General features: G+C 47.2%; 1 protein-coding gene across 16 annotated transcripts in view; it reads left to right on the top strand.

Annotated features, from left to right (window-relative positions):
• Positions 1-12248, top strand: part of NCOR2 (nuclear receptor corepressor 2) — a 233097-nt gene that overhangs the window by 157349 nt on the left and 63500 nt on the right. For all 16 annotated transcript variants that reach the window (XM_039357314.1, XM_039357316.1, XM_039357312.1 and 13 more), the window contains one exon: positions 8918-9440. In XM_039357314.1, coding sequence (XP_039213248.1) covers positions 8918-9440 — 523 coding nt within the window. The remainder of the gene's footprint in view (positions 1-8917; positions 9441-12248) is intronic.

The following is a 12248-nucleotide window of genomic DNA, read 5'->3' as shown; positions in this document are numbered from 1 at the left end:
TCTAAATAAAATAAGAAGGTCCAATTGCCTCGTGAAAAAGCACCTCTGGAACCACCATGAGCTGGGTGACTGCGAATCTCCATAGACCAGTGTTTCTCAACCTTGACCATTTTAAGGCGTGTGGACCAACTCCCAGAATTCCACAGCCAGCAATGCTGGCTGTGGAATTCTGGGAGTTGAAGTCCACACGCCTTAAAATGGTCAAGGTTGAGAAACACTGCCATAGACACTGATGCACTCCTTAATATTTCTGTTTTCTCAGCTAGTTTGCCCCTAAGGCAGGGGTCTTCAAACTTGGCCCTTTTATGACTTGTGGACTTCAACTCTCAGAATTCCTGAGCCCGCGATGCTGGCTCAGGAATTCTGGGAGTTGAAGTCCACAAGTCATAAAAGGGCCAGGTTTGAAGACCCCTGCCCTAAGGCTGGCCTTCATCCTTAGATGTGCACCCAAGTCATATTCTCTCTCCACCGACTTTCTGGTGAATAGTTTGTGGTGAATAGTTTGTGGTGACCTTGGTTAAAAAGCAACTGTCGTAAGAGGCTGATAAACACTATCAGATTTTTTGGAGAAGCAGCTAGAGATTAAAAAGTTCCTGATTATTTCTTAACAGGACTTCTGTTTTTCATCTTTAGCAGCCACTGGTCTGTGTCAATGTGGGATAAAATCTTGGTTCTAGGCAAGATGATTGTTTGGCTGATGGGCCTCAGAGATGGGGTCACACCAGAGGTCCCCAACCTTTTGGGAACCAGGGACCGGTTCTGTGGAGAGAGATTTTTCCACGGACCAGAGGGTGCGTGGTTTTGTGTACTGTTTTGTGTGGATAGGACTTCACTTGTTTGTGCGGACCGGTTGCTGGCATGCCGTGGCATGGTAACGGTCCACGGACTGAGGATTGGGTTACAGCAGGGGTAGGCCATCTTGGCTCTTTTATGACTGGTGGACTTCAACTCCCAGAATTCCTGAGCCAGCCATGCTGAGGGGAAAGGGAGAGGTTTCCAAGCTGAGCCAGGCTGACTCAGGAATTCTGGGAGTTGAAGTCCACGAGTCATGAGGGGGCCATAGTTCCCCTGTGCTGCTTCAGGAATTCTGGGAGTTGAAGTCCACGAGTCATAAAAGGCCAAGTTTGCATACCCCTGGGTTACAGGAACATAAAATGGAAATGGACAATTATCCCTCTTTTTCCTTGGAACTGATCCAGCCTCTTGCAGAAGATGCTAGTTATTTATAGGTCGTTCTCGGCTTAAAACGGTTCGCTTAGTGACAGTTTGAAGTTACAACAGTACTGGGAAAAATGGACTTAACAACTGTTTTTCACAGTTATGACCAGTGCCCGCATCCCCCGTGATCAAAATTTGGAGCCTTGGCAAGTGGCTCGTATTTATGACGGTCACAGTGTCCAGGGGTCACGTGATCCCCCTTTTGTGACCTTCTGACAAGCTTAAGTCCATGGGGAAGGTCAGATTCGTTGAACAACTGACATTGCTAACTTAACAACTGCAGGGATCCACTCAGCAGCGGTGGCAGGAAAGGTCGTAAAACGGAGCAAAATGGACTTTACTGTCTGGCTTAGTTACAGAAATTCTGGGGCTCAGTTGCCATAAATTGAGGACTGCCTGTATTGCAATCTCCCCATTTAACTTTGGGGGTGGGGAGTGAAGGAATAATTTAACAGCTCCCCCCCTTACACACACACACACACACACACACACTCCCAGCGTTGACCTAGAAACCGTTGATAATCTTTTCCAGGCAGTGCTTAAAAGAGAACGCATTACCAAGCAGTTTTCAGGTAAATAGTCTGTGTCATAGACGCAGGCATGAATCAGAGGCGTTGGGGGGGTGAGAGCTCTAGAGGGGGATGCAACAGCTGGTTCGGAGGACACTCTGTACACACACGTGTGATGTGCTTTGCAAGTTCAAAGCATGAGTTGCTTTGAAGGGAATCATTGGGGGACAGGCACTGGGTGAATTGAAGGGGGGGTCTCAGTGGCTGACGGGTCACGAGAGCAGGAGAGTCGCCCAGCCCCCTGGCTCATCTTTTGGGATCTAAAAGTGTGTGGGTCTTCCAAAGACCCACACTTTGCAAACAGGCATGGCTTTGCATTGAGCCTCGTTCAGTTCCTGGCAATGGATGCCAAACAACAAAGGCTTTTCCCAGGGACCCACTCAGCCCCTCCCAGACTGTCCGCAGATTGCAAATTGCAACAACAACAACAATAATAGTAATAATAATAAAAAAATAATAACAAAAAAGTCTGGATAGTGGACGTGGCAGTGCCTGGAGACAGCAGAATAGACGAGAAAGAACTGGAGAAGATAACAAAATAGAAATACAAATAGAAATAGAAAGACCTACAAATAGAAATAGAAAGACTGTGGCAAAAGCAAGCAAGGGTAGTACCAATAGTAATAGGCTCCTTGGGTGCAATCCCAAAACAACTGGAGCCCCACTTGAACACCATTGGCATTGACAAATTCGCTATTAGTCAATTGCAAAAGGCGGCCTTATTAGGAACTGCTTCCATCCTGCGACGATATCTGTAATACCATCAAACATCCACATCTGCCTATCCCAGGTCCTGGGTAAGGACTCGATAGGTAGACAAAATGCCAAATCCAGTCTCAACATCTGGCTGACTGTGCGATGATCCATAATAACAACAGCAACAACAACAATAATAATAATATAATAATAATAATATAATATTGGAGCAAAGCCAAGATTCTGTTTGCTTTCCCAACTAAAATGAGGAGAGCAGCGTGTTTTTTTCTCACTCGTTCTCTAGGAGAACATTAGCCAAAGCTCTCCACGATTCCTTCTTAGTTTGTTTTGCAAAAGGGAAGAGGGGAAACTGCCTTTTGGAGACTTGGCAAGGAAAAAGACATCAGCGATGCTTGGAATTTGGTTGGAAATGGACACAGAGAGAGAGAGAGAGCTTCCAGACTGGGTGGACACCCTTCCCTGTTGAATTGATCCAACCAGTGTTTCTCAAATTCCCCAGTCAACATGGATGATTTCAACTCCCAGAATTCTCCAGCCAGCATGGGTGGCTTCAACTCCCTTCAACGTGGGTGGAGTTCACCTCCCAGAATTCCCCAGTCATCCCTTCCACACGGGTAGATTTCCTTCAATAGAAGTGGACTTCAACTCCCAGAATTCCCCAGCCAATATGGCTGGCTTCAACTTCCCTTCAACATGGGTAGACTTCACCTCCCAGAATTCCACAGTCATCATGAATGACTTCACCTCCCAGAATTCCCCAGCCAGCATGGGTGGACTTCAGTGCCCTTCAACTTGGGTGGACTCCGCCTCCCAGAATTCCCCAATCATCCCTTCCAGTTGCATCAACATGGGTGGACTTCAATTCCCTTCAATATAGGTGGACTTCAGCTCCCAGAATTCCACAGTCGGAATGAGCGAACTTCAGTTCCCTTCAATGTGAATGGATTTCAAGTCCCAGAATTGGTTGGGGGATTCTGGGACTTGAAGTTCTCCTATCTTCCAGTAGCCATGTTTGACAAACACACTGGTCCAATGTAAGCCTCCCAGTCCTTCTGTCTTTTCCAAAATCCAATTTTCAGGAGAATTCTTCCCTAACCTTTATAGAGATTTCTCTCTCTCTCTCCTCCACTGGCTTATTGTCAACCACCTTCCAAGAAACCTGCCCATGCCTCGTTCTTCTGGGCCATCCTTCAGCACCTGAACCTTTCCCAACAAATTTCAGGAAACAATTTCATTTCCTCCTCTCCCCACCCCCTTACTACCACTCCCAACCCCAGGGCTCGTGGCTTCCTCCTCTGTTGTGCCTCCGGTTGTATCGACGGTGGTGGCAAACCTCCATTTTGAAGCCTGCACACACATTCTCTGCATCCTTGTGGTGCCTTCCTTGGAGGCGATCCCAGAGCTGGGGTGGAGCATGGAACTCCGCTCCCTGAGCTGCGCCAGCATTTGAAAACCTTTTGGACGGAGCCAAAAAAGGCTGTAGAAAGATAGACGATCTAAACTTTCCTTCCGCGGGGCCAGGAATTCCAGGTTGCGCCAACTCCAAGCCGAGACACATTCCGCGCGCCGAACGATCGAGGCGGTTTTAATTAAATTTGGGGAAGGCTCCTTACCTGGAGGAACGTTGCTTTCACACATGTGTGGAGAGGGTTGTGCAATGAATCTGAGATGTTCTCATGATGCAACCGGGCGCGTTTGTTTGTTTTTTTGTGATGATGAAGCTGTGTCGTTCTGAACCTGCGTATCGAATTCCGTGTGCTGATTGTGAAGAATTTGCACAGGTATGCCACTTGAGCCGGCAGGAATTCCTCATCAAGAATCTTCTCCCCTCCCCAAAATCTAGGATGAAGTCCCCTTCAAATTTGACTTCATAAGACAGTGGAGCTGTCACCTCTCTGAAATGTTGCAAGTGAGTCCAGTTGTTGATGACCCTCCCAAAAAAGGCAACTCAATCAGAACAGAGCTGGAAGGGACCTTGGAGGTCTTCTAGTCCAACCCCCTGCTCAAGCAGGAGACCCTACGCCATTTCAGACAGGTGGCTGTCCAGTGTTTTCCTAAAAACCTCCAGTGATGAATCCCAAAGACGCTTTTTCACGAGGCAACTGGACTTTCTAGTTTCTATTTGAAGACGTTTCGCTTCTCATCCAAGAAGCTTCTTCAGCTCTGACTGGATGGTGGGGAATGGAAGGACCGTCATAGTCAGAGCTGAAGAAGCTTCTTGGATGAGAAGCGAAACGTCTTCAAAGAAAAACGAGAAAGCCCAGTTGCCTCGTGAAAAAGCATCTTTGGGACAACCATGACCTGGATGATTGAGAATCTCCATAGACCTCTGTTTCTGGTGGCAAGCTGTTCCACTGGTTAATTGTCCTCACTGTTAGGAAGTTTCTCCTTAATTCCAGGTTGCTTCTCTCTTTGGTCAGTTTCCATCCATTGTTTCTTCTCGTGCCTCATATTCTAGTACCCTAGTAGCAAATCTTGACTCTTGTTCATGTTGAGCGTGGTGCACAGATTTTACTACCACCCTGAGTTCAAAGTGGACACAAGTAGAGCTAGTCCTTAACAAGTGTTCCACCTCTGTTGTTGTTAGCTGTTCTTGTTGTTAGTTGTGAAGTTGTGTCCAACCCATCGTGGCCCCATGGACAATGTTCCTCCAGGTCTTCCTGTCCTCTACCATCTTCTGGAGTCCATTTAAGCTCATGCCTACTGCTTTAGTGACTCCATCCAGCCACCTCATTCTCCATCGTCCCCTTCTTCTCTTGCCCTCCATCTTTCCCAGCATCAGGCCCTTCTCCAGTGAGTCCTTCCTTCTCATTAGGTGGCCAAAGTACTTGAGTTTCAACTTCAGGATCTGGCCTTCTAAAGAGCAGTCAGGGTTGATCTCCTCCAGGACTGACCGGTTGGATTGCCTTGCAGTCCAGGGGACTCGCAGGAGTCTTCTCCAGCACCAGAATTCAAAGGCCTCCATTCTTTGGCGCTCAGCCTTTCTTAGGGTCCAACTTTCACAGCCATACATTGCAACTGGGAAAACCATGGCCTTGACTATATGCACTTTTGTTGGCAGGGTGATGTCTCTGCTTTTTAGTATGCTGTCTAGATTTACCATAGATTTGCTTCTATCTTACAAGTCCCAAATATGTTTTTTTCCAAAAAGCAACTGGACTTTCTGGGTGTTTTCTTTGAAAAGTTTCGCTTCTCATCCAAGAAGCTTCTTCAGAAGAAACTTCTTGGAAGAGAAGCGAAACGTTTTCAGAGAAAACACCCAGAAAGTCCAGTTGCTTTTTTTGGGGGGGGGGGGTGAAAATGAACATATTTGGGGACAACCACCTCCATAACATTCATTGCAAGTCACTTTTTTCAGCGCACTTCAGATGAATGATTGTGCGTCAAAGGCTATTTGTAACATCAAAGAGCCAGACAATTGAGAAGAGGAACTTGGAAATTGCATTTGCTATGAGTTCCATAAAGGGCTTCAGAAAATCTCTTTCCCTGCCTTTAAATTGAATTCCGCCTGTTCTGAAGCATCCGGGTGGACGGACTCCAGATCAAGGCCACTTCAATGCAGCAAAAAGGAAAACCAACATTAACTCTGTCTGTCCTTACCAATTAAAAAAGAAGAAGAAGAAATAAGGGCCTCCCATCGGCTAGTCCTGCAGCCTTCCAATTAGGTTTTTATGTCGCTGGGTGGTTTTTTTTTTTTTACAGCTGCAATCTCAGTGAAGTGAAATGCAGGTCAAGGATGGTAGGAGATTAATAGCAGCAGCCTGAAAATCCACTCCAGGAAGTCGGGGAGATCAAGTTAATCACGAAAAGATCAGAAGACACCCTCCCACCCACACACACACACACCTCCCTAACCCCCCCCACCTTTCTCCAAACTGGGGCAGGTCTTTTCATTATCCTGGGAAGGTGTGTCTCTTGTGTGTGTGTGAATTCCCCACCCGTTGAGGTCTGTGAAAAGGAACTTGAGGTCTGTGAAAAGGCACGTGGCTAAGACTACACCATTGTGATTTCACACCTGAGGATGGGTTTTGATGTCTGTGGGTTGGAACCTGTCCACCTTAAGATAAGATAAGATAAGATAAGATAATCTTTACTGCCATTTTTTTACTGTGGGCACAAGGGCACACATCAAAAATGAAATTTAGTTGCCCGCTCTCAAAGTAAAACACATACATGACACACACCTAAACATACTATGTACAACATATGTATAGAACCACACCCCTACATATACATGTTGTTGTTAGTTGCGAAGTCGTGTGCAACCCATCGCGACCCCATGGACAACGTTCCTCCAGGCCTTCCTGTCCTCCTCCATCTTCTGGAGTCCCTTGAAGCTCACGCCTCCTGCTTCAGGGACTCCATCCGGCCACCTCATTCTCCGTCGTCCCATTCTTCTCTTGCCCTCCATCTTTCCCAGCATCAGGATCTTCTCCAGTGAGTCCTTCCTTCTCATTAGGTGGCCAAAGTACTTGAGTTTCAACTTCAGGATCTGGCCTTCTAAAGAGCAGTCGGGGTTGATCTCCTCCAGGACTAACCGGTTGGATCGCCTTGCAGTCCAGGGGACTCGTAGGAGTCTTCTCCAGCACCATAGTTCAATACATATACATATACAAACCAAAATCATGGCATCCAGCCCTCTCAATTCCTGGCAAATAGATGAGGAAGAAATGGAGGTAGTGACAGATTTTATTTTTCTGGGCTCCAAGATCACCTCAGATGGGGACTGCAGCCAAGAAATTAAAAGACGCTTGCTCCTGGGAGGAAAGCTATGGCAAATCTAGACAGCATTCTAAAAAGCAGAGACATCACCCTACCAACAAAAGTGCGTATAGTCCAGGCCATGGTTTTCCCAGTTGCAATGTATGGCTGTGAAAGTTGGACCGTAAGAAAGGCTGAGCGCCAAAGAATTGAGGCCTTTGAACTATGGTGCTGGAGAAGACTCCTGCGAGTCCCTTGGACTGCAAGGCGTTCAAACCGGTCAGTCCTAGAAGAGATCAACCCCGACTGCTCTTTAGAAGGCCAGATCCTGAAGTTGAAACTCAAATACTTTGGCCACCTAATGAGAAGGAAGGACTCACTGGAGAAGGGACTAATGCTGGGAAAGATTGAGGGCAATAGAAGAAGGGGACGACAGAGAATGAGATGGCTGGATGGAGTCACTGAAGCAGTAGGTGTGAACTTAAATGGACTCCAGAAGATGGTGGAGGACAGGAAGGCCTGGAGGAACGTTGTCCATGGGGTCGCGATGGGTCGGACACGACTTCGCAATTAACAACAACAACAACATACATATCTTTAATTATATTAAAAATATGAATCCTGCGTAAAGCCATAAGATAGAAACAAATAAGTTTGAACACCAAGGTAACATTAATCCACAAACATATACATAACAAATAAATATTAAATACTGTCCATCTTGAATATATAACGGAAGGAGGAAGCTTGAGAGTTCACAAGGTTAATGCTGTAGTGTCGCTTTTAGTGATTTCTCTTTTGTGTGTGTGCATATTTTAATGGTTCTGCAAGGCTTTCAGGAAAAGCTGTTCTCAGATCAAGAAGAATAGCCAAAATTAAGACACTCCCCCCCCCCCGCAAATGATGGTAACCTTACAAACAACTGAAAAATATATTTGCAGCTTAAAGCTCCCCTCCTAAGTCCTCGGCTTACAACTGTTCATTTGGTGAGCATTCAAGTTACAGCTGCACTGGAAAAAGTGAGTTACGACCGTTTTTCACACGGCCGTTGCAGCATTTTCCCCGTGGGTCCCAGTGATCAAAATCCAGATGTTCTACAACTCACATTTATGACGGTTATGCCATGCCCCGGGGTGATGTGATCCCCTTTTGTGACCGTCTGACAAGCAAAGTCAATGGGGCAAGCCAAATTCACTTCACAACTGCATTATAGTTTTAACAATTGCAGCGATCCACTTAACCACTGTGGTAAGAAAGGTCATAAAACGGGACAAAAATCACTTAAGACGTGTCTCAATTAGCAATAGAAAGATTGCTTAATTGTGACGGTAAGTTGAGGACTACTGTAGTGTCAAAATAACAGACGGGCCTCAAAAAAGGAAAGGATGGCAAAGACAAGCCCATAATGGTAGTTTAAAGCAAATCTAAACCGCGTTTTGTTCTGGCCCTTTCCAAAGTGACTCTTTGGCACCAAATTGGGGAAGTAAACTCCTCTTACTCTGTTTGCAAAAATATATGAGAAGCTTCTCTTCAAAATCCACAGTTGTAGCCTGCAACTCCTCAGAGTTAAATAATGCATTGCAACTCACCCGCTCGCGGCCATGAAATTTTTTTTTTTTTTTAGGGCTCCTTGGGGACCCCGAGTGTTTGTGCGTTGCAAATGGAACCTGGCCATCGAAATGAACAGTGTGTCTTTTCTGTTTTGATTCCAGTTGCTGTGAATAACAGCTCTGACACAGACAGCCTGCCTTCTCCGAGACTGGACGCCAAAAAGCCCCCGGAAAGCGAGTCCAAACCGAATGCCGAGGCCGAAGTAGAAACGACGGTCAACGTACAGAAACCCGCCATGTCCCCGGAAGCCAACGCCGTAGACTCCGGTGGTCACAGCCCGGAAGGGACCGACCCTGGTCCAGCTGGGAGCGAAAAGCCGCAGGAGGAACCGAACGTCGATACGATCAAAACGGAAGGGGGAGAAGAAAACTCGAAAGACCCAGAATTGGATGGGGCTGAGATAAAAATGGAGGAAGGGGCAGATGTCCCGGAAGAGAACAAGGCCGATGAGCAGAGATGCGAGACCAGTAACGGGGTGGGGGCCGAGACAGAGGATACTCCCAAGCCAGAGAAAAAGGAGTGCCCGAAAGTCAGCAAAAGCGGAAGCGCTGCCTCGGACAGTGATTCGAGCGCTACGTGTAGCGCGGATGAGATGGAAGAGCAGGACCCCACGGACAAAACCAAGTAAGTGGAAAAGACGGCGGGCGCGAGGAAGGATGTAGATCAGGGCTGAGGAATTCTGGGAGTTGAAGTCCACAAGTTGCCAAAGTTGAGGACCCCTGGTGTAGAGAACAGGCAGCCCTTGTTTTACAGCCAACCATTGAGCCCAACGTGTCTGTTGGCTAAACGGGACCGTTGCAAAATGAGTTTGGCGCCGTTTTACGACCTTGCCGCCGTGCTTAAGCCAGTCCCTGTCGTTGTGAAGTTAACTCACACCGGGTTGGCGAGCGAATCTGCCTTTGCCGTTGACTTGGCTGGCTGCAAAAGGGGGGAATCGCGTGACCTCAGGGACACTGCGACCGTCGTAAATATGAACCGGTTGCCGAGCGTCTGTCTTTTGAATGCTGTGGGTGGCAAGTGTGAAAAACGGTCCTACGTGGCTTCAGTGCCACTGCAACTTTGAAAGATGATTCAATGAAAGATCAGTCGAATTAAACGTAAGTCAGCTCTCTGTACTTCCCATGAAAAGCTAACAGGGTTGGGCACCTCTAAACATTTAAGCTGAAAGTTTGTTAGCTTTCTTTTTCCCGCATGGGATGAGGTGGGTCTTCTCTGCGGACAAACGATCCGATTTTCAGGAGCAGGACTTGTTTGGGGAAATCCTGGGGGGGATCCCTGGGCAGCAGCTATCTTCCAGGGAAGATCTGCGAGCTTTTTCAACCAAGATTGATCTACTGGGGCAATTTAGTGGGTGGCAGTCTGGAAGGCTTGTGCCCTTCCCAAAGCTGGTTTTTCGCCGGAAGAACTCAAATTATGCGTGCATCCAGTTTCACTGCTGCTGCTTCTTGTTCGGGGTGATTCAGCTTTCTGAATAAATTGGGCGGGGAGGCTAGAAAGGAGAGGCGGGACGCGACAAATAGTTAAAAAATATCGGTGAAGAGTTTCCTTCTTTTCCGACCATCCCGAGAGCATTGCTTGCAGATTCCATGAGTTCAGAAGGACAGGCAAGATTGTGGTCAGAAACTAGATCTAACCCGCCCCCTCCTACTCCTCCAGGGGGGGCTTCTTCTGAATCAGGTTATAGATTTCTCGGGAACCGTGTCTAAGCTGGCTGAGCAAAAAACCCTGTGGCTTCAAAAAGGTTGATTTATCACCCTGGTCTTTTCTGGGGGGGGGGGGGGGAGAAATTTGCACGTGGCTAACTATGGGTGACGCCTCTTGACGGTAATTGAAAGGACAGCTTTAGATCCTGTTTGGGATCGATGCCCACCGACGGGGTTAAAGGAGGTCAGGCGCCAGCAGACGGTCACTTCCCCGAGGCCGCCGGTCAGTTCTGGGGCGACTGGTCTGCCTGCCTCCCGTGGCTGAAGGCTGATTTAGTGCTGCGCTTCAGTCCATTTCCTTAAACGCCTCTTGAAAATCCATATTCTCTGGAAGAGATTTATCAAGGGATGACTGACCCCGGGCAGGAGAAAACAAGAGCATTGGGAGTACAAATTATTGCATTTGCTGGAAGCAAGCCAGATACTCCCCCCTCTCAACACACACACACACACACACAAACATGTTGAGACTCTGGAAAGTGTGCAGGAAACAGCGACAAAGATGATTAGGGAGCTGGAGGCCAAAATAGACAAAGAACGGTTGCGGGAATTGTGTATGTCTAATCTAGCGAAAAAGACAGGCTAGGGGTGACATGACAGCAGTCTTTCAATATCTCAGGGGCTGCCCCAAAGAAGAGGGAGTCAAGCTCTTCTCCAAAACACCTGAAGGCAGGACAAGAAGCAACGGATGGAAACCAATCAAGGAGAGAAGCAACCTAGAACTAAGGAGAAACTTCCTGACAGTGAGAACAATTAACCAGTGGAACAACCTGCCTCCAGAAGCGGTGAATGCTCCAACACTGGAAGTTTTTAAGAAGAGCCTGGACAGCCGTTTGTCTGAAATAATATAGGGTTTTCTGCCTGAGCAGGGGTTGGACTAGATGACCTCCAAGGTCCCTTCCAACTCTGTTATTCTGTTATCTCCCACATGATAGCAGTCTTCCAATCTCTCAGGGGCTGCCCCAAAGAAGAGGGAGTCAAGCTATTCTCCAAAGCGCCTGAAGGCAGGACAAGAAGCAACGGATGGAAACGAATCAAGGAGAGAAGCAACCTGGAACTAAGGAGAAACTTCCTGACAGTGAAAATAATTAATCGGTGGAACGGTTTGCCTTCAGAAGTTGTGGGTGCTCCAACACTGGAGGTTTTTAAGAAGATGTTGGACAGTCATTTGTGTGAAATGGTACAGGGTCTCCTGCTTGAGTCGGGGGGGGGGGGAGGCTGGACTAGAAGACCTCCAAGGTCCCTTCCAGCTCTGCTATCTTGTTAAAATCCAAACGCACAGCCATCTGGTTAAACAGCTGAGATTAACCGCTAGCTAAGCATCTGCTCAGTTTCTGACTCAAAACGACGGCTTTAATTTAAGCGTGATGGCCAAATTGGGGAAGGCAGCAATTTAAAGGAAATACTGGAGAGATTTTCTAAAATGAATGAAAAGAAAATGTGAGAAGGGATTCGGAAGAGAGGCACCAAATGCATTTATATTTTACCTGAACGTTTGCAAGCATTTTGCAAACCACACAGACAGGCAAGGATATAAACTGACAGCAGACTGCACTCTTTACTAGCACTGATGATGTTACCTAGCTGGGTAATGAAATGTCTGCAAGAAAACCAGCAAGCTCAGAGAGCACCAAGGACTCCATAATCCTTCCTTCCTCCTCCCTCCCTCAATTCCACTCCCTTCTAGCACTGATTATGTTACCTAGCTGGGTAATGAAACGTCTGCAAG

The sequence above is a fragment of the Crotalus tigris genome, unplaced genomic scaffold, assembly GCF_016545835.1.
Source record: "Crotalus tigris isolate CLP2741 ecotype Arizona unplaced genomic scaffold, ASM1654583v1 scf7180000018891.247784533:1973344, whole genome shotgun sequence".
Classification (NCBI taxonomy): Eukaryota; Metazoa; Chordata; class Lepidosauria; order Squamata; family Viperidae; genus Crotalus; species Crotalus tigris.
Note: the sequence above shows the minus strand (reverse complement) of the source record. Positions and strands in the feature narration are given on the sequence as shown.